The sequence below is a fragment of the Pyrenophora tritici-repentis genome, chromosome 5, assembly GCF_003171515.1.
Source record: "Pyrenophora tritici-repentis strain M4 chromosome 5, whole genome shotgun sequence".
Taxonomy (NCBI): Eukaryota; Fungi; Ascomycota; class Dothideomycetes; order Pleosporales; family Pleosporaceae; genus Pyrenophora; species Pyrenophora tritici-repentis.
In genome coordinates this window covers 72,669-99,899 of record NC_089394.1, presented here as the reverse complement: position 1 = coordinate 99,899, position 27,231 = coordinate 72,669, and the positions used below count along the sequence as shown (strand labels likewise).

At 50.6% G+C, this 27,231-nt stretch overlaps 10 protein-coding genes across 10 annotated transcripts; 2 read left to right on the top strand and 8 right to left on the bottom strand.

Annotated features, from left to right (window-relative positions):
• Positions 1 to 2,606: 2,606 nt before the first annotated feature.
• Positions 2,607 to 3,134, bottom strand: PtrM4_100130 (GlcD, FAD-FMN-containing dehydrogenase; the record flags this gene model as incomplete). Its single annotated transcript, XM_001936513.2, has 1 exon — positions 2,607 to 3,134. The coding sequence occupies one exon, from the start codon at positions 3,132 to 3,134 to the stop codon at positions 2,607 to 2,609; it is 528 nt and encodes a 175-aa protein (XP_001936548.2).
• Positions 3,135 to 4,328: 1,194 nt separating this feature from the next.
• On the bottom strand, positions 4,329 to 4,937 carry PtrM4_100120 (uncharacterized protein; the record flags this gene model as incomplete). Its single annotated transcript, XM_001934058.2, has 1 exon — positions 4,329 to 4,937. One exon carries the CDS (start codon positions 4,935 to 4,937, stop codon positions 4,329 to 4,331), a length of 609 nt encoding a protein of 202 aa, XP_001934093.2.
• Positions 4,938 to 6,458: 1,521 nt separating this feature from the next.
• Positions 6,459 to 6,701, bottom strand: PtrM4_100110 (uncharacterized protein; the record flags this gene model as incomplete). Its single annotated transcript, XM_066107377.1, has 1 exon — positions 6,459 to 6,701. One exon carries the CDS (start codon positions 6,699 to 6,701, stop codon positions 6,459 to 6,461), a length of 243 nt encoding a protein of 80 aa, XP_065961826.1.
• Positions 6,702 to 9,077: 2,376 nt separating this feature from the next.
• On the bottom strand, positions 9,078 to 11,259 carry PtrM4_100100 (protein conserved in bacteria protein; the record flags this gene model as incomplete). The annotated part of the gene is made up of 2 exons (XM_066107376.1): positions 9,078 to 11,134; positions 11,247 to 11,259. 2 exons carry the CDS (start codon positions 11,257 to 11,259, stop codon positions 9,078 to 9,080), a joined length of 2,070 nt encoding a protein of 689 aa, XP_065961825.1.
• A 12-nt stretch (positions 11,260 to 11,271) lies between these two features.
• Positions 11,272 to 12,246, bottom strand: PtrM4_100090 (Pfs, Nucleoside phosphorylase; the record flags this gene model as incomplete). Its single annotated transcript, XM_001934060.2, has 1 exon — positions 11,272 to 12,246. The coding sequence occupies one exon, from the start codon at positions 12,244 to 12,246 to the stop codon at positions 11,272 to 11,274; it is 975 nt and encodes a 324-aa protein (XP_001934095.2).
• A 628-nt stretch (positions 12,247 to 12,874) lies between these two features.
• On the top strand, positions 12,875 to 13,436 carry PtrM4_100080 (uncharacterized protein; the record flags this gene model as incomplete). Its single annotated transcript, XM_066107375.1, has 3 exons — positions 12,875 to 13,148; positions 13,199 to 13,363; positions 13,429 to 13,436. 3 exons carry the CDS (start codon positions 12,875 to 12,877, stop codon positions 13,434 to 13,436), a joined length of 447 nt encoding a protein of 148 aa, XP_065961824.1.
• Positions 13,437 to 14,981: 1,545 nt separating this feature from the next.
• On the bottom strand, positions 14,982 to 17,435 carry PtrM4_100070 (uncharacterized protein; the record flags this gene model as incomplete). The annotated part of the gene is made up of 1 exon (XM_066107374.1): positions 14,982 to 17,435. The coding sequence occupies one exon, from the start codon at positions 17,433 to 17,435 to the stop codon at positions 14,982 to 14,984; it is 2,454 nt and encodes an 817-aa protein (XP_065961823.1).
• A 134-nt stretch (positions 17,436 to 17,569) lies between these two features.
• On the bottom strand, positions 17,570 to 19,744 carry PtrM4_100060 (uncharacterized protein; the record flags this gene model as incomplete). The annotated part of the gene is made up of 1 exon (XM_066107373.1): positions 17,570 to 19,744. The coding sequence occupies one exon, from the start codon at positions 19,742 to 19,744 to the stop codon at positions 17,570 to 17,572; it is 2,175 nt and encodes a 724-aa protein (XP_065961822.1).
• Positions 19,745 to 20,730: 986 nt separating this feature from the next.
• On the bottom strand, positions 20,731 to 21,358 carry PtrM4_100050 (uncharacterized protein; the record flags this gene model as incomplete). The annotated part of the gene is made up of 2 exons (XM_066107372.1): positions 20,731 to 20,757; positions 20,816 to 21,358. 2 exons carry the CDS (start codon positions 21,356 to 21,358, stop codon positions 20,731 to 20,733), a joined length of 570 nt encoding a protein of 189 aa, XP_065961821.1.
• Positions 21,359 to 21,778: 420 nt separating this feature from the next.
• PtrM4_100040 (uncharacterized protein) lies at positions 21,779 to 25,284 on the top strand (the record flags this gene model as incomplete). The annotated part of the gene is made up of 4 exons (XM_066107371.1): positions 21,779 to 21,882; positions 21,985 to 22,371; positions 23,031 to 23,485; positions 23,543 to 25,284. The coding sequence occupies 4 exons, from the start codon at positions 21,779 to 21,781 to the stop codon at positions 25,282 to 25,284; spliced, it is 2,688 nt and encodes an 895-aa protein (XP_065961820.1).
• Positions 25,285 to 27,231: the final 1,947 nt, after the last annotated feature.

The following is a 27,231-nucleotide window of genomic DNA, read 5'->3' as shown; positions in this document are numbered from 1 at the left end:
CTTGTCAACCTGGTTGTGCACTACAACCAGTGAATGCGCCATCATACTTGCCACCGAACAAGCCAAGCTGAGCCATACAAATTTGTTAGCAAGCCAAGCCAGAGGTCATTGTTGGCTTGGTCGGCTTGGTTGGCTTGATCGGCTTGACGCTATATACTAGGCAACCTGTTTTCATGTTAGCGATACTTTTTTAGTGTTGAGTTTTGGATTTTCAACCTTAGTCAGCACCAAAACTGATCTAACACCTCGCCTCGCCCGCCTTAACGCGTCAACAACGCGTTAACAACGCGTCTAGCAATCCTATATATGTATCATTTTTATTGGAACAAAGTCCCTCTAGTAGTATGACTACTATGGATAACCGAGTGGGAGGAGGGATAAGGCGGGGTGGCTGCAACGTATTGTATTGACTATCGTGTTGAGTGTCTCTAGGACTTTTGCTGTTGTGGTGGGTGCTATTGCCCATCGGGCAGTGCCTGCCACACCAGCACATCACGTGACTCTCAATCACCTTCTACCCTGGACTGAACCCAGATATTCTCAACAATTTTTAGTGTTACAGTCTTTTTTCTTTGCCTCTGCGATGAAGCGCGCGCATAAATCCCACGCGGCTCTTAGCCGTAAACGCGTTAAAATAAGCCTAGCTACTAAGGCAGCCGTTACCTCCCAATCCGCTGTATCGTCGTCAACCTTTGAGTCGCAGTTTCGAGACTCATAACCTAAATCCACGATCGTTGCGCCCACCGTTAATAGCAGCCAAGCCGCTACAGAAGCCTTAGTAGATAACGATAGAGCTAAATTAGATACGAGTCTGGACGCCCGCTTGGAGGACGACTATACTGGGTTAGACTGGGCGCGTATCCCAAAGTATATGGTACTGTTAGATCCGCCGTCAAATCGCAGAAGTTGGGTGTTTGATTACGGCTATCGTGTTGCTCTCCGCCGCAATCCTAGCCAGATATATTGGGTCTGTCATGATTGCTATCGACGCAAGAAGGTCGACATTAATAGCAGAGGAGTGTACCTTGTTACAGACGCTGTATCCGCAGCAGCTCGTCACCTTAAAACCCACTCAGTCTGGGCAGCTGGCAAGCAACCAGAACTAGCTAAATTATCGCGTCTCCGCTAGGTAATCGTTAACGGTAAACTTAGCCTCACTTAGGAGCTCGCCAACCACCTATCGGGCTTTAATATCTATGCTTTTCGAGCTGCTGCTGTTACATGGCTTCTTGAAAACAATTACCTACTCCGCGAGCTTGAAACACCAGCTTTTCGCCTCGTGCTTGAGGCTGCCAATCCCGACGCAGCCCGCGCGATCTGGACGTCGCGGACAAGCGTTGCGCGATACGTTTTTCGGGTATACGACCACCTTAAGCCGCGGATTATTATGGCTTTGTCGCAGTCGCTAAGCAAGATACATATAAGCTTTGACTCGTGGACGACAAAAGGTAGCAAGCGCGGCTTTCTCGGCGTTGTCGCCCACTTTGTAAATACGGACGGCAAGCTTGTTGATCTGCCTATTGCGCTGCCTCAGTTAACAGGCGCTCACAGCGGTGCAAATGTCACAGTGAATGCAGTCAATTAAAGTGTAACCGCGCGAGGCAGTAATCAGAGTATATTGTATATGTTGTAGTATTGTGTCTGCTCGCCTTTTTACGAAGGCAGCAGCAGGTTCTGTTTACATGACGTATCTATAATCCAGCTGAAGTAAGAGGTGCTCAATAAAGTGAGGGAGCAGCACCAGACCACCAACACGTGATCTGCTTCTCCTCATAACCGTCACATATATGCTAGCGCTAAGTGGAGTTTTTGTTGTATATATTTATGTTAATTAGTAAATAGATCTAGTATTTCACGCTGCTGATAGAGGCAACTAATGGCAAAGGGCATTGGTTGTCGAAACCCGCCTCTGCACAGCGCTAGTACCTGTCAGGTAGGTATTCTAGAGAACGACCGTACGCTGTGAACAAACGATGTGCAAGGACCGGAAACAGATTTCGCTCAGTACTGTATCTGGCTTTGCTACTGCGCGGTAGGTCCAAACTCAGCGCTCGGATATGCCACAGAACAGAATCCAACGTGGCCCTCATGTCATGTCTACGCCTGCCAAATGTGCTGTGTGGTTGGACTCGAGCTATATTGATCGGCCAAGTGGACTCTTGCAAGAGGGAGTTCTGTATGTGCGGCTCCACAGATTCGGTAGGCAAAACAATATCTTGTACCAACCTAACACAATCTTGGATTACTGAGCTGTCTCTGCGGCCGCCAGAGCGTCTTTTTATTCGCGTTGGCGCTGCAAGACAGTCAGAATACCGGAAAAGATAGATTTCCAGTGGAACCGTTTCAACGTATGATTCATGTTTGTACCGTAGTGCGCTACAAATCGACTTGGCATGTTGCACAAATGTGTGCTTCTTCCCAAAGCGGCTGTGGATACGATCTGCTGCGGGCGTGAGCCGCCCAGTGACAACAACACCCGAGGACTAGTCGAACATGACACTGTCCACGAAGTCGGTAGATTCATCCACCGCCGCTCTATCGAGAATTAGCGAGTTGGGTCCTTTAGGCTCCATTCGGAGCCTTGCGCCCGATACCGAAGAGACGGACTAGTAGGTCATCTCGACATAACCCCACGCTGGGGTGAGCGCAATTTCTAGTAGTGTGATTAGGGCAGGGCTGTCCGGCGCGCCTAAAATTTCGAACAGCCGATCTGCATCATCACCATCACCGAGCTTTGCCATGACGTACTGTCCATCAGGAAGGACAGCCTCAAGAGACAAAACTGCGCAATCAAAAGTCCCGAACTGGAAAGACGAAGATCCGAAAGTCGCAGTGGCAAAAGCGTCCGCTACAGTTGTGGCCCTCGAAGGAGCAATTACGGTGGGGATCAGCCCCTCTATCTTCGTCAATTGAACTAGCGCCTCCATGGTGACATTTGGCTCGACCGAAGCGATGAATCTGTCTCGATCAATCTCTACTACCTGGTTGAGGCCCAAGAGCTGACTGGGGGCACTACAGGGTACTTTCTGCGCAAGACTGAGGCCTACTTGATCCCGAGTAGCCTGCCTCATACTCTCACATATCGCGTGAACGGCTCGTCGATGCCTTCCCCATAGCTCGTCATTGTACTCCATTGTAGTAAGGGATAGCATCTGTGACGGCTGGGCTTGTACGAGTAAGGAAGCGACGAACCTGAGCACGCTTGCAGTGAGTGCGCGGCGAGAGCAAGATAAGAACACAGTCAGTAAACGAGGACATGATCACCTACGGATCTTCTCGCTCATGCCATTAGCCCTGGGTAAGCTCCATCAAGGTCTTGGCAGGACTTTGGATCGCTCGTTCATTGTGACCGTGAGGGAAGGAGACGACGTGGTCACACAGCCAGCATCTATCCCATCGCGTGTACTGAATGCTAGTCGCACGGCAGGCCTGTCTTATCGACTCCTTTCCGCTACGCATATACCGGCCATTCGACATTCCTCAGCAGGTTCATTGGCGATGAGAAAGTCCAGGACTGCTTATAGTGAGAACCATTCATAACCGTACATCCCCTGCACGGCGCTAGTACCTGTCAGGGAAGTAACGACTATGCGCTTTGAACAAATGATGTGCGCGAACCGGAAACCAATTTTGGTCAGCACTGTACCACTGTAGGTATCGCGGGCTTATCCACAAAAACATGATTTTCCACTGCTTCACGCATGGTCTCTCTCCCGAGTGCTCGGCTTCAGTGGATGCGCTGGCCTACAATCATTAGCGATTGCGGCTTCACCCCTCCACGCAGATGCGCAACGGTTTTGCATAGCCCCACCTTCTGTATATGGCTTAGCGCTAGATGTTCGCTGCAGAGTAGTCTATGTGATTGGTCATTCTCCATCTAATGATGACTGCACTTTAGAATACACTCTCATGCAGTTTCCGCTTTTTGCATGCTGCCTGGCTTTCATCCCACACGATCTACCGTCTCGATTCGTGAGTGCTTGCCCAAAACATCTTAGATTCTGTAAGCGTCTGATTTCAATTGGCTAGGAGATACTGTTGTCTCTACAAAAGGAACTGCTGACAAGAGCTAGCGCTCTTCGGTCATTAGGCGAGAGTGGGATGAAAGATTGATTGCTTGCAAGAACCGGAAACTGCAAGTGCATGAGAGTTTACGGAGTCATTGCACAGTTCCATGCAAGGTCTAATCTCTCCTTGTCATTATCACTCTAACTATACGACAGAACATACTGTGTGTGCGGAAGCAGTCGTCTCCACTTGCTTCTGTTACCGTGATCGTTGTTTGGAAACCCCCAGAGTAGCTGTGTAATTGTGCGTTGAATCCATTCTTAGAGCCGTCCCTGCACCTGCAGCCTCTTTCGCAGCGCATGATGGACGAGTCGATGAACATTGAGTGCTGACTCAGCAGGTCGCCCCGTGGCGAACACATACCTGTCAAGTACTTTGATGGCATCTTCACTGGCCCGTGGCGAAGCTGCCTTTAGAAGATCGAGCGGGATGTCATTTAGATCTACGCATGCAGCAAGCAAGAAATAGTCTGCAGCGATCGCATTAACATGGCGGACTTGGCTGATAGAGAGAAATAGTGTAGCAGTCACAGTGATTTCCAGACCAGATCCCCGCAGCTTGCCTTCAGACGAGTCATCGCTGTACTCGAGAGCTGCTTTTTTGTGCTCAGGTAGCTGTGCTTGGTGCTGCTGCAACGTCATACTACTAGCGTTCATGCACGCTGCCGCTTGCACGACTATTGATAGCGTAGTAGTGGTCTGGTCGTCGCTAAAAAGCTTTGCTTCGAGTTCGGCGAGCTGTGATTCACAAACCACGAAAGACTCGTTTTGTGAGAATGGAATGACTGATGGTGCGCTGCCGCTTCCCCCTATCCCGGCCTGCAGTCTCCTTCGTGCAGTCTCCTGTCCGTCGCCATACGTAAAGGGCATTGAGATGCCAAGAACTCCAAGCAGGCAGTACACGATGTCTTCTTCTTCTGTTGTTATGCGATTCTCAACCCACCGCCTTGTTCACATGTGCTGAACTGGTCTAAAGGATAGTTTCACAGTGCCGCGAACGGAATGCTGGTAACATCGTGTAGTAGTCGATCAAGTGATACTTTGTCACCTACTTGCTGTCCTTCGCGCAAGAGGAACTCGACTAACACTGGCGGGATCAGCTCCTGGAGCCTCCAACTTCTAGTGAACCAATCGCTCCCCCAAAAAGATGCCTCCTAGCTGCTGCGCTGGAACACCTCTGTCGCAGAAGATACTGAGACATCTGACAGAAACACGTAGCATCGGACCGCATTCCGGTACCACTGAAACATTGAGTTGATCGCCTTCGAGCACTCGTTGTAGACCCACCTGTCAATGCAGCATATGTCGATCTAGAAGTACTGCAGCCCGTCCCGAGCCGCCTGTTCGGCGCAGAACCTGAGCTTCCAGTAGCCTTCTTCTTTCTCTCTGTAGTTTCCATTTGATATGTCTTCGATAAGAGTTTCGAAGGCGCTCCATCGGTGCGATAGGATAGCGTAGGGCGGGATCGGCTTGCCGCGAAAGTCTGTCAAGATCAGTCTGCCCAGCGCGTCAAAATGGAGAAGCCGCATGGCGCTTGCAGCTTGGGGTTTGTCCTTGGGTAATTAGAGGCGCAAACGACTTCTGTGGTAGTGAGATTAGAATAATATAGTTGCGACAAGGCAGTGAAGGCAGCCTGGCGAGGCAGTGCATGCAACCAGGCAGAAAGTGCTGCTGGCTACATCAAGCGCCCAGCATCCTGTGCCGCCTCGCCTCACCATCTGCGCTGAGGTAGTGTTTGCCTTGTGAACTCAAGTTAGAGGAGTGCACAAGTGGGCAAGGTGCCAGCAGATAGAATAGATTTACAAAGGTTGTCGTTGTAGCGTCTCGCATGGTTCTTTGCGACGGGGACGAGCAGGACTAGGGAAATGGCTGCCTGCAGAGCCGGAAATAAGAGCTGTCTAAGGCCTGGCAATTAGTGGGGGCCGTCCCAGCCACGGCGCACAGTGCGGCTCTTAGACATCTCAGCACTCGAGGAATACGAACCTCTTTGACACCGAGCGCTGACCCAACCTGCTATTGCATCCTTATCCAACAAAAGCATCTGCACATCTAATCCATTCGGCGATGCCTGAACGTTAAGAAACATGTCTAAGTCATATTTAGCGGTTCGTAGAAAGATGAGGCCTGCGACTGAGGGCGAGTCATCAGCGTAGCTTGTCGGCAAGATCTATCACTAGCCTGGTGATCTGAACGAAATTCGTAAGCTGTGAAAATGCAGATAAGAGCATCACGCGCAGAGTGTAGTGTGCCTTCCAAAACTACCCCAACTGCAAATCACTGAACTGGGAAATGTAGACGGAGTAACTACTATTGTTATGAAATTCATAATTGATATTTTCTTAGATCTCGCCGTTCATTATCTGCGTTGTAGCCAGCCACAACGTATCACGTTCAGCGGTTACGGTTGTGCAATCCATCTATCTCTCTCGTAACCAGCCCGGATTGAATGGAGTCGGTGCACTGTGTGCTGAGGAACCAAGCCGCGATCCTAAAACTCTTCTCGTCGTTGCCGTTGGCCAACTCCAGAAGCGCGTCCAGGCCCGTGTCCCCTCCGGCGGCTTCCGCCTTCGCGACAGCGACGGCACCAGCGACGCTTTCCGCATAGGGCTTGACAAAAGAGGGCATCGCCATCATCCCTGTGCCCTGCCCCGGCCTGCCTGGATAGTGGTTCTTGTTGTACTTGAAGTTGCCCGATTCGAAAAGTATGTCGGCCACTAAGCTAACCCTTTCCCTGAGCGAGGAGATTCCATACGTTTCGAAGGCCGCGTTGATAGCTCTTGCTACTTGCGTCGCATCTGTGCACTCCTCGGGGAACTCTGCGCCAGCGCAAGAGGCTGTTGTTGGTGCTATGTGAACGAGGACCTTATCCGTCAGGGCTCTGTATCAGCTGTTGTCTTCGGTATGGGGCGTGGAGTCGGCGCACAGTGTGAAGTCACTGAGAAGAAGGGTAAGTACACCATACTTCATGGTGAAGAAAGTACGTAAAGGAGTGTGTGGAGAACGCTTTTGTCGCTCACGTAAAAGTAAGGATTGTAGAAAAGAGTGTCGTGAAGTCTGGGTATGAAGGAGCGACTGCGGGTTAGTCCTCTCTGTCTAGCAGAGATACCTGTATACAGACTTGTCAACAATCAAGCCGATCGGCGGCTTGATTGTTGACAAGTCTGCCTATATAAGGTTTCTAGAGGCTATCAGAGCGACCTTAATAGAACTGTCCTCCCAAAGTGATTTGGCGACGCATCAACTAATGTGATGTTAGCGGAAGCACATCGTGGGCGGATTCCCTTTCGCATATGGCCCCATTCCTGCTTTTAAGCAGACGCTCCACTGCTGCCCCACTTTCTTAGCATTGTCATGGCGGTACCTGCAAACGCCTACAGTGCTGACCGAAATCGGTTTCCGGTTCTTACACATGATTTATTCACAGCGCACAGTCGTTGTTCAGGATACTTACCTAACAAGTACTAGCGCCGTGTACACAGTCCGCAATAAGCAAGTCAAGCCGGCTTAATTGTTATCGATAGTGGCAAACAAATCTAATAAATATCCGTGCATGGAGACACGTCCCAGAAAGTGATCCGATTCCTTATTAATAGAGGCTTAATTAAGGCTTTGACTTGCTTGTTGCGGACTATAGCCGTGTAGGGGCTGTACGGTTATGAATAGTTCTGAGCGCGGGTTCCGACAACTAACTCTCTTTGCGATTAGCTACTTCTACCACTATTGTGAGATGTTGGATCTATCAACTAATTAGGATGTTTGAATACAACGAAGAATCTACGTACACTCACATGCACTTGCAGCTTCCGCTTTTTGCATGCCGCTCGCCTTTAATCCCACGCAGCACATTGGCCCACTTAGTATGCGCTTGTTCAGGAGGGGTTAGGCTCTGCAAACGTTGGACCATTTGGCAGAATTACGCGTCTAATGTCGCTGCACAGCCTGTCTCCGAAAGCTGGGTTACACGCTTCCTCTACCGACACGAAGACAGGCTCACATCCAAGTGGAGTACTTCTATGGACCGTTGTGGGGATAGTGGGTGCTTGAAGAATTGAGGATTGAACTGAGGTGGTATTGTGTGAGGCTACGAACTGTATATGTAGGTGGGTGACCATCAACAGCACTAGCCCTTAATAGGCATCGCGCCTTTACCATAAGTGAGTTGCGACTGCAGAAGCAGAACAGGAGAGACCCCAAACCGTGACAGTTACTACTATCGATCAGTGTTGTAGTGAATACAGTCAATCAAAGCGTGTCCGCGCGAGGCAGTAATCAGAGTATATTTTTTATATTGTGTCTTCTCGTGTTCTGTCTGCTCGCTTTTCTACGAAGGCAGCAGCAGGGTCTGTTTACACGATGTATCACCATCACGTGGCACACGTGATCCGCTTCTCCTCATAACCGCCACAATCAGCCTCCTTTAGATACTCCTGTCCACGCGCGACGAACCGTCTCAGTTAACCGCTTGGAGGTCTAGAAAGAAAGCCTATATCTTGAAAATCAGGATCGCAGGCTCTAGGGACCAACTTAAGGTGTGGAATGTGGCTTCTAGCAGTTTCTCTATACGGGCAGCAAGATCGCTAAAACTCGTCTACACGGGCATGGCGTTATGGATGCTCTCGGCATGCAGTAGCGTGCTCAGATATCTGCGTATCGTACCATACTGAAATACGCGCTTTGCTTGCCTTGGGCAAGCTCGCAGAATAGATCGCAGAATCTCGTTAGTGAACATAAGAGACACAATATTACTAACATCTCTGGTAGGTAGACAAGGGGTCAAATGCTCAGTAGGTGTAACTAGTATTAAGGAGCGAGTATGCTACGCCACGAAAGATTAAAGCAACACTAAAGGAAGACAAAGTGCACTACTTAGTAGAGGTCTGTAAGGGGTTTTTGTTGCTTAATTATAGAGAGAGGGACGGGTCTGCAACCCTGCAGTTTAAAGCAGGTAACATAGAAGCGACATTAAGGGGGAAAAGTAATTAGACATGCAATCCTTTGGCGCACTGAAACTTAATGTTTCAAACTTTTAATGCCAATCTTGGCTAGACCACGTGACAGTCTTGATCTCTTGCTTGTAGATGTTACTGCACCACTATCTAACGTGCTAGGAGAACAGGCAGGTCGACGCTGCTCTTGTGTCGCGCACAGATCAGCATAATGTTGGTCGCACACCAAGACAGTCGGATGGCCCTTTCTAAGGGCGGTGTCGTACCCAGCGGATGCCCTTTGGTAAAGAAGTAAAGACTCATCGACGCGATGCTGTTTCGCAAGAAGATGAGCTAGGTAGTACACGCTCGTCAAGGTGTCTGGATGCTCAGGCCCCAGCACATTCTCTCGCCGCGCCAGCGTCTGTCGGTTCATCGCCTCGGCCTCTTCGTACTTGCCCTGCTTGTCCAGCACTAGCGCCAAGTTGCTCATGCTCGCCAGGGTGTCTGGATGCTCATGCCCGAGCACCTTCTCCCTTAGTGCCAGCATCTCTCGATGCATCGCCTCGGCCTCTGCGTACTTTCCCTGGCCGCCAAGTGCTTGTGCCAGGTGGTTCATGCTCGTTATCGTGTCTGGATGCTCTTTTCCTGACACCTTCTCCCTTAGTGCCAGCGTCTCTCGATCTATCACCTCTGCCTCTGCGTACTTTCCCTGGCCGCATAGTGTATGTGCCAGCATGCTCATGCTCGCCAGCATCTCCACGTGCTCCTTTCCTAACGTAGATTCTTGTCTTTTCAGCACGTGCCGGTGAGCTTTCTCTGCTGCTCGATCCCGTCCCAGCACATGCTCCCAACGTCCCACCTGTTTCAGCAGTGTTAATCTACCTTCCGACTCTAAGATTTCATGAATATCCGCGACACATGTAGCGTGTGGCAAATATGGCATCCAGGACTTTCTTAATCTAATTTCGCCAAGAGAGAGAACCTCTACTAGCCGCATCATTGTCCTCTCGGCCCAGCCAAACCACTGGTCATGAGCCTTTAGCCAACCCTGCATTGCTAGGTGCACTAGGGGGTGGACGTTGAATGCCGCAGTTGATTTCAGTGAGTGTTCCTGCTGTTCTTGCGCTTTGTGCCTATCTGCTTGAGGCTGTCGCTCAGTGATGAAGGTATATGCTTTCAACGTCCCTATCGCCTCAATCTGTTCCACTTCCGATCCCTCGATTGGTAACATGGAGAGAGGTATGTTGTTGTTTGTTGTACATGCCATAAACGACAAGTAGCCTGCAGCTACTTTGTCATGCTTCTGAATCTGTTCAAAAGAGATGTACCACGTTGTAGCGATAGCGTTCTCAATCTCTTCATATCTGCTTTGGTCCTTGAATTCTTTACTAAGAAGCTTGCCTGCCTCTTCCTCGCTCGCTCGGTATAGTCGAATATAGCCAGAAAGCGTACTATCGTTTCGGTTGATAAACGCTACTGCCTGGACGATCGCAAGAGCAAGGAAGGCGAGCATGCCCAGAAACTCGCGGACCGTCACTTCATCCTCAACTTGATATTGTTGTTCGAGAATCAGGCGTGTTCTTACCATTTCCAATGCTTCTCTCTCGCTCAGCTCACCCAGCACTATAACGTTATTCTCAGCCAGGTCGATTGCAGCCTTGCGGGCCCGGGTAGTAAACACGATGGAGCCTTTGCGGCTGTGCGGGAGGTAGTCAATTAGCCGGTCTCCGCTGCGTCCTTCCCCGACTACTTCGAAAAGAACGTCGACGTCGTCTGCGTTGTCGACAACCATCAGCCACTGCCCAAAGCCTTCGTCGCTCAGTCTCGCCTTGACGAGCTGCTTCACGTCAGCCTTGGCGCCGGTGATGCCCGGTATGCGCAGCCTTCGTCCTATCTCTCGGTACGCCTGCTCGAAGCTCTCTCGGCTGACCGCTGGTACCCAGAAGATGGCATGCGCAGGCTGCTGCTCTCCCGCCCGATAAGCCGCCTCGAGAGCAAGGGCTGTCTTCCCGCAGCCGCCGAGGCCATATATAGCGAGTCGGTGGCACCCTTGTAACGATATGTGTGTACTAAGCTGGGCAAGCTGAGTCGTGCGGCCGACAAAGGACTGTGGTCTAGGTAATGGGACGAGCCATAGCACTGTTCTACATTAGCACACTGCGCAACGTGTCAACTGCTAACAAAGGACTACATTAATCCACTGCTATGCTATAGAAAACACAATCTGCAACTAGATAGAGCTACTACTGACCTTCAGGTTCCATCTTCTTTACTTCTCATGGCTGAATTTTGCATAGCAGCTCTCTCGTAAACGCAGCCGCGTTGCCAGCCGCGTATGACCTCCACATGTCGCTCTTGTGCGAGTCCGCATAGTTGGAGATGCCGCGGATGACTAGGCATCGTCTGTTCGCGTCGACGCCTGCCGCCTCCATCTCCACACAGAGCGCCCCGTCGCATCGAGCCCTGATCTGGTCCCGCAGCTCACCATCGTGGATAACCGCATTGCCAGTGGCAATCCTCCCTCGATGGAACACGAGCGTGTGCTGCTGTTCCTCGCTGCGTTGGGGTCGCTGGACGAGCTCGCTCGGGTCGCACGTTGTGCAATTCGATCTATAGTCGCCGGCATGACGGTACGTCGTCTTGAAGAGTTTGTCGTGTTTGAGTCTAGGGCGTGTGAACTTCTTCTTTGATTTGGACCGCTGTAGTCTCGCAAGCTGATCTTCAAACGTCGTTTTGCCCATTTCGTAGTCCACCGCAAGGAAGCCGAGCGCGTTGGTCAGCCTCCAGTCTGGGTTTCCCATCGTGCCCACCATCTCAAACTGTCCGTCGACTTTCCATCTGCCTCGCTCATGGTAGACACACGCGGGCTTGCCGTCGCCCGGCCATCCTACCACCACGTCTCCAAGGTGGACGTTCTCGAGGGAGTCTTCCGACACAGCCAGGCCAGGAATTCCGCCTCCAATGCCCACAAGCACTGCCATGCGGATGTTGGGAAACGTCTTGAACATCGACCCCGTCAAGCGCCCGGCGTTGACGTTGCCCGTCTCGCCTGGTGGACAGGTTGCGACGACGACTGCATGGCCGCTGATAGTGCCGCAGACGTAGGTGTTCTCATCGTAGTGCGTGTCGTACAGCGGGGTGGGGTACTCCTCGTCAAGCATCAGGCGCGCAGGCAGAAGCTCAATGTCGGCGACAGGACAGATCCATGCTACGTGGTAGTCGGCGCAGCTAGTAGGCTTAGTGCCGGCCATGTTTGTGTAACTGCAACTGAACACAGCAGAAACAGGAGGCGATGGCAGGCTGCTCCAGCAAAGATAAGTGCAGCAGGAAGGCATGGTCGCCTCAGCCTGGTCGCCTCAGCCTGGCCATCTCGGTCTGGCCGTGTTAGCCTGGCCGTCTCAGCCTGCTGCGCATATTGTGCTATAATGCTGCAGTGCTATATGGCGGCCTATGAGAGACGCTGTCTGGCGGGCTGCGAGGGCCGTTCTGGCGCGACGCTGGGGGCGGCTACGCGTGATGAGGCGGTTACGCGAAACTGGGCGTAGGGGACGGGATCTAACTTATGGTACCGCAACGCGCACTTTGCTTTCGCATAGGGTTGGTTAGCTATCTAGGAAACCTACTACAAGCGTATCTTAAGCGCGACCTCGTACTCCCAGTTTAGAATTAAGTCGCGACATCGTCTACGTCTGCTCATCTCGGCGCATTCCCTCCAAGGTCCTCCTTAATGCGTCGAACCACGGGAGGCGTACTCGGTCAAAACAAGTCGTAACCATCCGAGACTCTGACGACAGCAGCGCCTCCTCTGCTTCCTCCAAGTCTGAATCTGAGTCATTGCAAAACAAAAGGATCCAGCCCGTCGACCTGCATGACGTCAAGATGGACGACGCCTCACCGGCAACAGTGCCCGAAAAAGAGGATGTAGATGCGTCCGATGGTCGGGGCAATAAACTCGACTCAATTAACCACGACGACGACAAAAATGGCCTTCGTCCGAGTAGTAGTTTCTTATTCCCCATTCTCGTCGAAGACGACAGCATTCCACACAGTGGCCCGTCTCTCTCCCAGAACAATCCTTCATTACGGGAAATTGTTCAAGACAAGAACAAGATTGTCTTTATAACGGGTGCTGGGATCTCTACAAGTGCTGGAGGTGAGTCACTAAGAGATTGTGGTACGTTCGTCTGTTAACCCTCCTGGTAGTGGACGACTTCCAGAGTCGCTCTAGGACCAAAATGTCCAGTCGTAATATGTTAGACATCTCTGCTATCTGGTCCGAGGAATTTCTTAGTTGGAGTCGTGCTCTCTACAATATATGCTCGAAAGCACAGCCCACTCCCTTCCACCACTTTCTGGATGAGCTTGCCAGTACTTCCCGTCTTCTTCGCCACTACACCCAAAATATCGACTGTCTAGATACCTCCCTACATAAGTTATCTAGTCGGACCATCTCGCTGCACGGACGGTTGGATACGTTCATCTACACAATGTGTCACGAAACGAAGCACGTACCATTCGCGGTTTACGATGACACTTTTGGGTTTCCTTGCGAAGAGTGTCGTCTTAAGAGCGAAAGGCGCAAATCGGGAGGCAAGAGGGGCCTGCCTGTTGGCGTTTGGCGGCCCAAGATCCTACTCTATGGAGAGGTAAGCCCAGATGCTGAGGAAATCGCGGCGACATGGGAACAAGATGCTTTAGACAATGTGGATGCAGTTGTGTTGGTCGGAACCCGGCTCAAGATACCACATACAAGAAAACTTGCGTATAGTCTGTGTCGGAGCTCCAAGTCACGAGGAGGAACGGTAATATGGATGAATAGGGTCCCTCTAGAGTCGGAACCCACTACGGAGCAGCCTCCGGAAGTATTCGGAATTGATCATGTAACGAGGGGCGCCCAAGTTGAGCAGTCACGGCCGCCCTATCCGCCTCCCACGTAGATACAATTAGTACAAAGTGGTTGCAAGCCTGATAAAAATGACTCTGTTAAAAAAATCTTAGGATAATACCTATTGCACGCGTTACAACAACCTTATGTTTGTGGTGGTGAGCAAGTTGGGGGCATCACGGTGGCTTACTCCCGTTGCCGCTAGAGAAGGAAACCATCTGTACCAGCAACTGGGTTTTAACTGGTGCTCGGTGGCACAGCTTGATAAATAAGCCATAGCGCAACGCCACCAGCATCGATGCTATGCTGCAGTTCTTTTGCATAAGACAGCGACGACTTACCCCCGCCGATGTCTCCTCTGATAGCCATTGCAAATGTACCGTGCGTTACGAGTGCGACTCATCGCTGGGACCTTCACACGGATGACGGCAGCCGGCGTAGCCGGCTTGGGAATGACACGAACACATTAGAACTGAGCTTCGTTGTGAGGCTGTTCCCAATACGTGCAGGAGCCCTGTGGCTGAGGTCATGGCTGAGGTATTGGCTGGGGTACGAAGGAGCTCGTTTTTAGTGTGTCCCCACCCATGTAGGAACTTCACTTTTTTGGCTGCACAGCCATACAAAACAATGAAGCAACAACACAACGCGCTCATTTTTAGAGCTGAAAAAGATAAGGTTATTCGATTGTATTAGAGCTATTAATATAGCGATTTTCTAGAGTTGCGCCTCACCCATGGAAGTTGTTGTTGCTATCATTTTGAATGATCCTACGCACCACCTTAGGAATCCCCATCACCCACCTATTGATTATTTCTTGAGGCAGAGCTTCCCACTCAGCCTCCCATTGTTGTTGACACTGTTGTGGAGTATGTTGGATCGGAGGAGAGATGAGAGAGAAGGTTGTTCTATTGAGAGAGTTGCAGAGAGCGACTATATACATGAAGTAGAGTATCTGGAGCATTCCAGATCAGCAGTGTGTTACGTAGCTGTGACGATAGTAGAACATTCTAGTTGACACACCCCCTGAGGGCTGACACACCCCCTGAGGTTTCCATATTAGATGGATACCTCAAAAACAAATTGAAAGAGATGCAGACTAAACTATGGATGAGGCACAGGACATGGCACGTCCTTGACGATGAGATGACGGATGTCCTTCATGCCCAGCTGTCTGACAAAGTTCTCGTGTTTCTGACGAGGAAGTAGCTTAGTGAAGCCGTCAGCAGGCATCTCAGCAGTAGGCTTCCACTCAACAGTGATCCTTTCAGCTTCCACCTCTTGGCGGAGCCACATTTGATGAATGTCGACGTGACGAAGCTTGGTTTGAATTCGATCAGAATCGCCTTGTACGAGGCGTACAGTCTGAGCGTTGTCACACCAGAGAGCCTTCTTGGTGTGAAGCGTGAAGCCAATGTTGCGGCAGAAGCGATCCCAGTATTGCGATTCAACGCCAGCAGCAGAGAGAGCGTAGAGCTCTGCTTCAGTAGTAGAGCGGGTTACTGATCGAAGTACGGTAGCCTTCCAGTCAACAGGCATGCCGTACAGCATAAAAACGTATCCAGCAGATGATCGACGAGTCTCTACATCGTCTCCGAATGAGGCATCAGCAGCACCGAAGAACGTAGGCAGTGTTGAGTTGATCTTTGTTGCAAACGTCTGGGTAGGCTCACCCCCTCGAGCACTGATGGCCAGATACCTAGTACCGTACAGGTATTGCCACACGTGCTTGATCTCCGAGAGGTGAACTGGTCCTGGATTGATCAGGAACCGTGAAAGGATTGAGTGAGCGTGAGCGACGTCAGGACGCGTCATGATCTCAATGTACGCTAGGTTGCCAACAAGGCGTTGATAGGTTTTCGTAAGCAAAGGATCAGACACTCCATCGTAGGGTAATAGCCTCGACGTAGAGGAGAGAGGCGTGGAAGGGTATCTTCCATCAGAGCGGATAAGGTCAAACTCAGTGCAGACCTTGTTGATGAACGCATCCTGGACTAGGTAGAGCTGGCGGCTAGCAAGAACTCGCTCAACTCGAATACCGAGGAACCATTTAACGTTGCCCATTTGGCGCAGGCTATATAGCTTAATAAGCTGTCGTTCGAGCTTCTCGAAATCTTCTTGGTAGTCGGGGTGATAGAGGATGATGATATCGTCCACGTAGAAGAACAGGATTATCCGATCGTTCATCCAAAGGCATGGGAACCCTTGAACAGGGTGTAGCCCAAGCTTTCGCAGTGAAGCTTGGAGGTGTATAGCCCACAAGCGTGGAGCTTCCTTCAGGCCATACAGGGCGCGCAGAAGTCGAAGAATCTGGCCGTATCTATCCTGGAATCCATCCGGAGTTCGTACATGTAGAGGACGATTAAGTGTAGCGTTAAGGAACGCGTTTGGCACATCGTATTGCATTGCGTTAAGGTTGAAAGCACATGCAAGAGCCATAAGAGCTCGGAAGAGGCGAGCAGCAAGAGTAGCTGCGTACGTATCGCCGTACTGATCCTGCAGATCTCCTCGGACGACAATTCGAGCCTTGTATTTGAGAAGATATCCATCTTCATCAAATTTGTAGGTGAATACCCACATCAAGGGTACAGCATCTGTTGTGTCTGCTGTGATGTCTGGTTTGGCAAAGGTGCCTTTCTTCCAGCAGCTGTTGAATTCTGCGTAAGCAGCAGCTTCAAATTGCTTTCCATGAGCGTGACGTTTCAGTTCTTTCCAGTGACGTGGTGGAGGCGGAAGATCATCGCGATGAATGCGAGTAGGATCAGATCGCGTTGGTTGTGATGCAGCTGAGATAGCATCATTTGCTTGCGCAATCGTAGCAGAAAAAGCAAAGTACTTAGAAAGGTCAGGGGCTGCCTCGATGTAGTGCGCTTGGCGACGTCGTCTGCCAGTGATGATGTTGTCCTGTGAGAGATTCGGGTCTCGTCGTTGCGGAGCATTGTTCTGATGTCGATCTGGTATGTAGATCTCAGCGTCGTCGTCGTAGTTGTTCCACCCCCCAGGTGTCCTGTGTGGAGATGAGTCCATCAAAGCAGAGGACTCCTGCAGTAGTTGTTGTTCAACTGGATCAGGAGAAGGACTTCGATCTTGTCCTTCGAAAGCGGGTGTAGGAGATGGAGAGAGGAGTTGGCGAACAGGCTTCTGATACACTGCAATAGTGTCACTATCATACTCCTTTTCAGATACATGATCTAGTGGTAGGACAGGCGTAGTGATTGCTTCCTGTCGTTGTCGTACAGGCTGCGCCACGACAATGGTATCTCCATCGTATTCCTCCTCAGGAATGTGGACCGTCTCGATAATGCGAGGCTCCACGGGTGTTGTTGATGGCTTCTCCTTGTAAAGCTCATCAATGAAGCGTACATCTCGTACACGGATAACTCGATTCGTGGTAGGTATCCAGACTCGATAGATGTTCGAAGCGTCGTATCCAATAAGGAATCCTTCAAAGGTGCGCTTCTCCAGTTTATCCCCTCTTAGGAGATGCTTGTCAAGTATGAATCCACGGCTTCCAATGATATGGAGTCGTGATAGATCTGGTCGAATGCCAGTGACCATCTCTTGTGGCGTACGCCATTCAAGAGCCTTTGTCGGAGTGACGTTGAGGAGTCTTACCGCAGTACAGACTAGCTCATTAGCTAGTGCCTTAGGTAGACCAGCATGGATACGGATGACTCTGGCGACTGTAACAATCACGGCTCCAGCTCTCTCCGCACCCCCAGCTGTGCTGGAGTATCAGGTGATCTCATTTCTACCTTAATACCTGCTGATGATAGCTCTTCTTGAGCAGAGGAACCGAGGTGTGCCTCAGCTCTGCCATACCCAACGTCTCCATCCATGAAGACTATAGCTACCTGGTAGCCGTATACTCTTTCAATCTTGTTGATGAGTCGAATAATAGCAGGAACAACAGTAGCTTTGTGTCGACTCCTGAGAGTACAGATCTCATGAAATTTCGTGTACTCACACACTGCATGCAATGCCCATACGTCACCGTTGTAACATACTGCGCCATGTTCCTGAAGTTGGATAATGTCGATTGAAATGCGATAGAAAGGTCGACAGGCTTTATCAGCGCGAGGACGGCGACTGATGTCTTCCTTCATCTTGCCTTGAATACACGATACACAATCGTCTGTCCATGGATCTCCTTTTCCGTTTGTGCCTATCTTGAGGCCAGTAGTTGCATCTTGAAGGTGTTCAAGTGCCTGATAGCTTGGGTGTCCGAGCAGTTGATGCGCTCGCATCGCAGTGACAGTTTGAGGAGCCTTCTCCTGGCTCGATCTTGCAGCCATGCTGAGAAGCTCATGGCGAGGAGGGCGATCAGCCTCCTTCGCATCGAGCAGCCAGTGGCCATGACTGTATTCAAGGTTGGCTACAACATTGGAGATCCTCTCTTTGTAGAGGATGTTGCGCCCTGAATCGAAGTGGATGCCTGAGCGTCGGCAGCGTCCAAGGGCGAAGAGGTTCGTGAGAAAACCTGGTACGTACGCGACATGCGTCAGGAGTATATCCTTCTTCTGATTGCCTCGATTAACATTGATGATCACCTCCCCCCAGGCAGCAACCTGATAGCTAGTTGCGCCTGCGAAGATAACGTCGGTTGATTTGGCATTTGACGTCGTACGCCAGTTGAAATAGGTCGAGTTGCAGATATGGACGTTGGAACCAGGATCAACGATCCATCTGTCGAGCAGAGTATCACCTTTTGGTGTTGTAATCTGAGCCAAGTGAAACGCATTGTTTGCGTAATAGTCTCCGTTCGAGTCATTGTCGTCGATTCGATCAGCGTAAGGTCGTCGGCCTCTGGATGCTGAAGTGGGTCTATCGGTCTTATTCTCGGTCTTATTCTCGGTCTTCTTCTCAGATCGATCGGAGTTTTGTGCTGTATCGAACGTCCATCGGACGTTGTTATCCTTGTAGAGCTTCTTGATCTTCTTCAAGAGCTCGCGATCCTTAAAAGCAGTACGAACTGTGCTGAGTCTTGTTCGATTTGGTCTAAAACCTTCTGGACGGCCTTCTGCCGTTTCGTTTAGAGTGTAGCACTCTAAGATATTGTGATAGAGGCCACAGACGCATTGCGGACGGTTGTTTGGCCTTGTGTCGGTGATAGCTAGAGTAGCCTGGGTGGCCTGGGTGCTGTCCTTGGCTGCAAAGCTGCCAAGAGTCTTCGTGTGGGTACGCTTCGTCGCGATCCATCGTCGGTATCGGTTAATCAAAGCTTCAAGTGTTGGAGGGTCCTTTTTGTCCTCCTCACAGCCAATCATTAGAGTGAAATGCTGGTTAGACCAGTCAGCATCTCCTTGGGCTTCAACAGCCTGTATGAAGGCCCACTGTGGACGTGTCCCTTTCATCTCAGCCATATCTTCTGATTGGCAGAGAGACGCAATTCGAGAATATTCGTTTAGCCACGTATCAACGTTCTGGTTCCTCCGCTTCTGCTGAATAGCAGCATATTGCGAAGAAAGCTCTAGAATTTGCTGTTGATTAGTGATCCGAAAGTGATCCTGAAGTGTTCTAAGACGTAATCGTACGTCCAGATCTAGGTTGGTAATAAGATGCAGCTTTGATCGAGCTACCGTCCGTGTGATTTCAAGGTTAACCTCTCCTATAGCCTTGAGGGTAGCCTTCTGAGCATTCGTCTTGATCTCCCACCTCCTCCACGCACTGTCTGAAGCAGTGTCTGATGGCTCGTCATCGACAGTTGGAGGTAGCTTGTTTGTGGAAGGATCGCAGTATTCCCACACACCTTTGACGGTGGCGAACTCCTTCTTCAAGGAGTACCAGAGCTTCCAATCGCTCTGGTTCTCGAGGATAACTGATGCGCGACTGACAACTTGATCGTCCCGAGCGCTCGAGGATGCCATGATGGCCAAAAGAGCTGCCTTGCTAAGCGGCAGAGAAGCTTCGAGAAGTGATCTCAAAGGACGTGAGAATAGATCTCAAAAAGAGAGCGTGAGACACCTTGTTTCAACGCTACAACAAGACACAAGAACAGCGTATACAACAGCGTGAACTGTGTGAATGGAGTGAACAATCTCGTTTGAATATCGCAGCTTATTGCGGGGATACCGGGCTCATAACTGTTGGATCGGAGGAGAGATGAGAGAGAAGGTTGTTCTATTGAGAGAGTTGCAGAGAGCGACTATATACATGAAGTAGAGTATCTGGAGCATTCCAGATCAGCAGTGTGTTACGTAGCTGTGACGATAGTAGAACATTCTAGTTGACACACCCCCTGAGGGCTGACAGAGTACATGAGGGTGTGAATTGCCTTGTCACATGACGCCGCAGCCATGACCAGGCATGTTCAGATGCGTTCCCATCTGGACTGTGACCTGGCCAAGCCATCTTCTCAATCTTCTGAACTTGTAGGTAGTCATTTGCAATACGAGACTTGTGAGGAGGAGCTCCATCTTCAAGTAAGTAACATGCAACTCCTCGACTTTTGAGGGAGTTAATCCATGGAGCGACCTTCTTAAGAGCTCCTTCGCGGTGGCGATACCCATCCACCCCTCCTCTTGACCTAATACCGCGGTGATAGTCATGTTTCTTGATATGCTCAAGCTTTCTAGTAGATGTACGAAGTTTATATCTACCTCACCAAGCTCCTGGAGGGCTGCGCGGGCCCTTCGTTGGGCATGGTTGGAGGATGTTCGAGTGGCTGCATTCTCCAACTCTAGAAGCTCCTCCGCTACCTCTTTCTCCTCTTGAGTCTCATGAAAGTATAAATGACAAGGTCCTTTAAAGTTGTATCTAAAAGCCCCAAAGAATTGTATACAGCAGTCTCGACGATTGCGGTCGTGGCGTACATCGTCGTTGTAAATTTCATCATCGCGCGCCCATGTACGGATCATGCCTCTCTCTTCTCCCACTCGAGCTGGTGTTTCGTCAGTAAATACCACGCAGCGGAAGTCAAAGCCAAGTCCATCACCAACCTCGTATCGATCGGGGTTGTGCTCAAGGGCCCATCTCAATCGCTCTTGGCGTTGGGTAGATGAAAGTGGTGGTTTCCAGCCTGGCTTTCTGCGCTTGTAACCAGCTCTATACATGACATTCTCAAATGTAGAAATGCTCAGATTAGGCGCGATAGCATGAAGCTGGCGATGCTTTATTGCCTGCCATGGCTCCTCCTCGCGGTGGTTGCGATCTTGCGTTGTGATGCGGACGATCTCATCCTTCTGTTCCTGGCTCAGAACCTCGGGTCCCCCACGCCCAATGTCATCCTGAAAGAGGACTGGGTCCCATAGGTCGAAGCCCCCACTCTCTGCCTTGTCCTCTATCCTCTTCATAAGCTTTGATATACCCGAGCGGTCGCGGTGGAGGGCTGCGGCAATAGCGTGGTGGCTGACATTCCCGAGTAATGCTGCACCAGCTATGAATGCACGCGTTTTTGGAGGGATTTCGGTACGAGAAGTTTTAGAAACTCGAAGAGTACGCGTAAGCTTGTATTTGAAAGGCTTTCTGCGGTTTAAACTCATGTTTCCAGAGTATTGTGGTGGGTATGTTGAGATTATTTTACAGGTTTGGGATGGAAGCCGGCATCTCGGTGTTTGGGTGGGGACACTAAAAACGAGCTCTTTCGTATATAAGCTCAGCTAGAATGCTACAAACAATAGAAGATACACTCTCTCCTAGTTTTTCTGTCCACAATACCCGCACCCAACCGTGCGACAGTTATGAGCCTGGTCAACCTTCCTTCTGCAGCACTATCTCTGTTAACTGCTCATTGCAAGCACGCTGCTGGTTGCAATTGTCGGCGCGATCCCAACAAAAAGTGAGGGGTCGCATCCGCAACCCCGCATCCCTGCGATCGTCAGAACACTCGAGGGTTGAACAACGACAACCACCTTAAGTTAAAAGACGACAAGTATCAAGAAGCAATTAAATACGTGTCTATGATGTCGACGAGGGAACACAATCTACCGATGCTCAACGCTCGCAGCGGTTGGATCGATTGGTACAACTCCATCGAAGACCTTGCTAAGCGGAACGAGGTTTGGAAGTACTGCGATCCGCTAGGCATCGAGAATCTTGTCTTCACATTAACAAAGCCATTAGACTCAGCAAGCAAGGACACCATCTAGAAGTTCTAAAGCTTGCAAAGTATCTTCGACTCTGGGAAGAAGAAATACGACAAAGTATCTGATCGCATCGACTACACTGTCTGTCAAGAGTTCAAGCAACACTACCTTGGCAAACACGAGGTGCGGAGCAAGCTTGTCGCACTCTCAGAAAGCATTCAGCCGAACGCGAAAGACCAAAGGCAAGACATCCGAACCGAGTTTGAGAAGCTCAGGAAAGGACCTGGTAACACAAGCCTGGACAAGTGGCTTGGCCGATGGCCCTCACTCGTCAACAGTGCCAAACGGTACACGATCGAGAACCTCAGCGAGCCGCAGATATGCGAAGCTTTCGTTGAAGCGTGCCAAGATATTAACCCACCATTTTACAACTACATGAAGTCAAAAGACGCGCAATCCGAAAGCCAAGCGTCTGTCATCCAGACTTGCTATCAGTCAGGTAACTCAGTTCGAACTGACTGAACTGACTGCCAAGACTCAGTTCAGTCAGTCAGTTCTTGAGGCAGCTGGACGTCAGTCCAGTCAGTTCAGAAGCCTCCAGACTGACTGAACTGACTGACGTTAGACTGACGTTAGCTGTTTTTAAAGCAGTATTTTAGAGTTGTGAAAGCCACATTTAGTGCGGCTTCGAAGCCGCGCTAGTCCTAGATATAAAGACACTAATCCTATATAAGTTAAAGCATCTAGCTTTAAGCTAATTAGAGTTTGCGGAAATGCGCTACCCGGTGCGCACCTAGTAAGCCTTTCGCGTCGCGTCGCGTCGCGTCTGCTATACACACGACGCTAGACTACTGTTGCCATAATACTTCTTGGTGTACTTCATGTCTACTCCCTCTAATTCAGGCCTTCGCCGCCTTGTAGAATGCGACAAGCGCAATTCTCCTCTACCATCGCTATCAAACGCGCCTACTGTTGGCGATACTGCGAGCGAGGCCCAGGCTGATGAGCCCTTGGCAGTACAGGCGGACTTCCCCAACGACGGCGACGACGACGACGACGACGACAATTACGACGGGCTTGATTTTAAGCGTGTGCCGTATCTTGAGCGGCGCCAGGTTGAGCGTAATAGTCGCGGTGGGCCAAAAAGCTGGATCTACCGCCACGGCTGGGCCGTCTGGCACCGCAAGTACAAGAAAAACTACTGGCTTTGCCGGTACTGCCATCAACGACGGAAGCAGGAGGCTTGCTACGAGGCTGACAGCACTACAAACGCCGGCCGACACCTCTCAAGCAACAAGCCTGGACACTCACACGGACCTAACGGACCTGTACCAATTGCTAGCCGGGAGGGCAATATTATGGGCGCGCTCGCAAAGTCCCAAGTATATATTATGAGGTCTAAAGGGATAGAAGTATCGCAAGAGGTAGCAAACGAGATAGCAGCAAGCTTTTCAACCTCTCGATTTCAGGACGCGCTGAAGGACTGGGTAGTCGCGGACAACCAGAGCCTTCGCGTAATAGAAACGCCGCAGTTTCGAGCCATGATTGCGGCCGTGAGCCCGCTAGCCGAAGCTCTCCTTTGGCGTAGCCACTAAACGCTCCACGATCATATTATTACTGAGTACAATACATACATACTAGCTGTTGCCAACTACCTTCGCGAAGCCCGGTCGCTTATACACGTGTCATTCGACAACTGGACTTCAACTGGTGGGCAGTATGCTTTTACTGGCCTCTGCGTACATTACCTTAACAGCGAGGGCAAGCTAGTTGACCACCTGCTTGGGTTGCCTGAGCTACACGGGGCGCACACTGGCAATAATATTGCCGCTGCAGCAACAACAATACTTCGGCTATTTGGCGTTGACAACGCGAGGGTTGGGTACTTTGTGCTTGACAACGCAAGTAACAATGATACTGCAGTTGAGTCCTTAGCAGAGGAGTTTGGCTTTATCGCAAGCGAGCGGCGGCTGCGGTGCTGCTGCCATATACTCAACCTAAGCGCACAATTAGTAATTTGGGGCAAAGACCGTAGCGCGTACGAGAATGAAGCCGCACACCTTGAGGAAGAGGAGAAGTACATGGATGAGTGGCGCAAATACGGTCCTGTTGGCGTCCTCTTTGACGTGATTGCGTCTATCTGTACGCCTCAAACTCGACAACTACTAGAGCGCCTACAGTGCGAGGAGGCAGAGTCTCTAGGTGTTACACCCCACATCCGGCAGCTTGTGAAGCCTGTTAAGACACGCTGGAATAGCTATTTCAACACGTTTGTCCGTGCAGCTGAGCTACACGGCCCTATCGATGGCTATATTGAGTGTAAACTTGAGGAGCATAGTGCTGCAACAGCAACCTCACGACGCCGGAAGAATCGTGAGCAGCTCCCTGCTGCCCAGCCACGGTTATATATACGCGAAGGGGGTCTAAACGGCAAGGACTGGGCGACAATAACAGAATACATTCGACTCCTTGAGCCATTTGCCGAAGCTACACGGCTACTTGAAGGTCGCGGCCGACACGGCCGACACGGCGCTATATGGGAAGTTCTAGTAACGTTTGAGTGGCTTCTTGACCAGCTTGAGGCTCTCAAAGACCGCCTTAAGGATGTAAATTACGAAGATCTAGATGCGCCTGAAGATCATCTTATTACAAACGTTAACCTTGCGCATTGTAAGCTTGCTGAGTACTACGCAAAATTCGATAACGCGCCTGTCTACTACACTGCTACAATACTACACCCGCACTACAAACACCACCTCTCAGCGCTCTGGAAGGTGCCTGACACCCATGTCACTGCCCGTGACGGTGTCCACTATCGCGACGGCTGGCTTGACAATAACCACCGGGCATTCCTGCGCATGTGGCAGGGGCGGAAGGACTCTGCAGCCACTTCAGCTCACACTGTAACGCCGCCGCGTAAGAAGCCCCGGCTAGGGATTTCAACGTCGCGATCAGCTTTTCTACAGTCGTCAATTGAGCAAAGCACACGGCAGTTAGAGGCAAGCCTTGCTGAGGATGAGTATGAGATATGGAAGCGGCAACCAGCGTTAGCTGAGGAGGATTGGCTGTCTCTTAATCCGCTTCTATACTGGGAGTCAGTTGCTGGGCAGTTCCCTATACTCTCAAAGTTCGCTATTGACGTCCTAACAATACCAGCAGCAGCGGCAGACTGTGAGCGGACTTTCAGCGAGCTTGGCGACATGTTAGGCACCCGGAGACTCCATATGAAGCCAGAGCTTATTTCAGCTTTGCAGAGCTTGAAGAGCTGGAAGAGGCTTGGTATACAGCCAACAACTACCTCAGCTTCTGGGCTAGCGCGCACACTATCAGAGGAAGAAATCTCAAAAGTACAGGAGCATTTATCTCAGTTCGACGTCAGGTAACTCAGTTCAGTCAGTCCAGTCAGTCCGCAGGCCGCGGCGACGTCAGTTCAGTCAGTCAGTTTTAGTTTAATTGAAAAGTCTTGGCAGTCAGTCCAGTCCAGTTCAGTGACCTCAGGACGTCAGTTCAGTCAGTCCAGAGAGCTCCGGACTGACTGAACTGACTGATAGCAACTCTGCTGTCATCAGCCAGACGGCAATGGTTATGAAGAGAGTCTCGGATGCACTTATCACAGCGCTGAACACAATCAGCCCAGAACAAGCAAGCAGTGGTTCTACCATAATGAGCGGTTCAAGTGATGCTAACTCTGACGATGCGGTCGACGAAGTCGATGCTCCCGCGGTACAAAGAGCACAGCACACGATTGACAGGACCCTCAGATCCTTCCGTAGGCTGAAGCCAACACTCTCTAATAATAGGATTACCATAAGCTTCTGCATCAAGAAATTTCGGAGCATGGCACCTCCGAGCGATAAAGTGTGTAACGGTTTGGGCCTTGCCCAGATCCACTCTAATACGAGTTGGGATAGCTCATGTACGGTCATCTATATATGTAGCTCACCCCACCTCAGATAGTCAATTCAGCGCAGTCCTCCCCCTCTCTCCACACCATTACATAAAGCAGCAAGAGGTCGCGCAGCTCACGCTACGCTTCAGGGCAGAAAGCACGGTCGTGATCCGAAGACGTCAGATGAGGAGGATGGACAGCCACGGCGGAAGCGAGAGGTGATTGGATCGAGCTCGGTCTCTGCGACCCAGCCGAGCTGTCTTCGAGACTGTGTTTGCGGACAAGCACACAAGTACGCTGATTGTTGGTACCTTAACCCTGCAAAGGCTCCGGCCAAATGGAGACCACAAGTTCACGTACAATCGGAAGTAATCACGGCCATCTCAGGAAGCAATCGCCAGCGCGAGAAGATAGAGAAAAGATATTCTCGCAGCAAGATCGCACTGCCTGATTTCTGGAATAGCAACAACGCAGATGATCAGTCTGAGAAGGCGACAAGCCAAGCCAGTTCTGCCACATTGACAGGTACGCGGCAGACTAGGCCTAGGGCTTCCTTTGCCATTTCTAGACATGCGTTAAGTACCACACGAAAACGCGAAAACGATAGCTACTTTCGTCTCGACAACTGCGCGGATACTCACATTTGCAACGACAAGTCGCGCTTTACCCACTACCGTAGCCTGCAGGAGCTACCCCGCCGCCAAGCTCTACCTAAGCCAAGAATGTGAAGTTGGCGCACGGGCCGAATATTCCTCACTAAAAACGAGCTCCTTCGTACCAGTAACCGATAACCATGCTTTGCCACCCGATCCCGACATTGGGTGATCGCAGCATTCTGTTTGCTGGGAGGCACACATTCTGAAGCCGTTTGCATGCAACAGGACACCCTGCTTCCAGCCGTCAGAACGTAAGCAGAACCCTGTGCTTATGCATCATGATTTAACCACGACGTACTTCTCATGCGGTCACATCAAATCCTATTATAGTGTTGTCGCGGTGTGAAATGTCGAACTACAAAAAGGCCGACCTTCCTGCAGTTGTAGCATGAAGGTATATATAGTGGATAGTCTGACATGAAAACTGCGCATATGCAGAAGGAATTGAAGGATCGAACTGCGGTTCTATTGTATGTTGCTATGAACAATGTATGTAGTAGGAAAGCGGTGATGTGTAGAGCAACGGTCAGGTGTACTACGTGATACGGCAGTGGAGACATGGAACTGTGATATGTACTTCGTAGGTGAAGCTACGGTGAGTTATCTAGTGGGGACTGTAAATAATGCTAGTCCAAAATAGGTATAGGTCCTTCTCGGGGGATAGTCACATAGTTGTACATGCTAACACCGTGACAATTCGTCACTCAACTGGCCCGATTCTACATTGTCCTCATTCTCAATCCGTCTAGAGGCGCCACAGCCAATTCATACTATCTCGCCTCAAG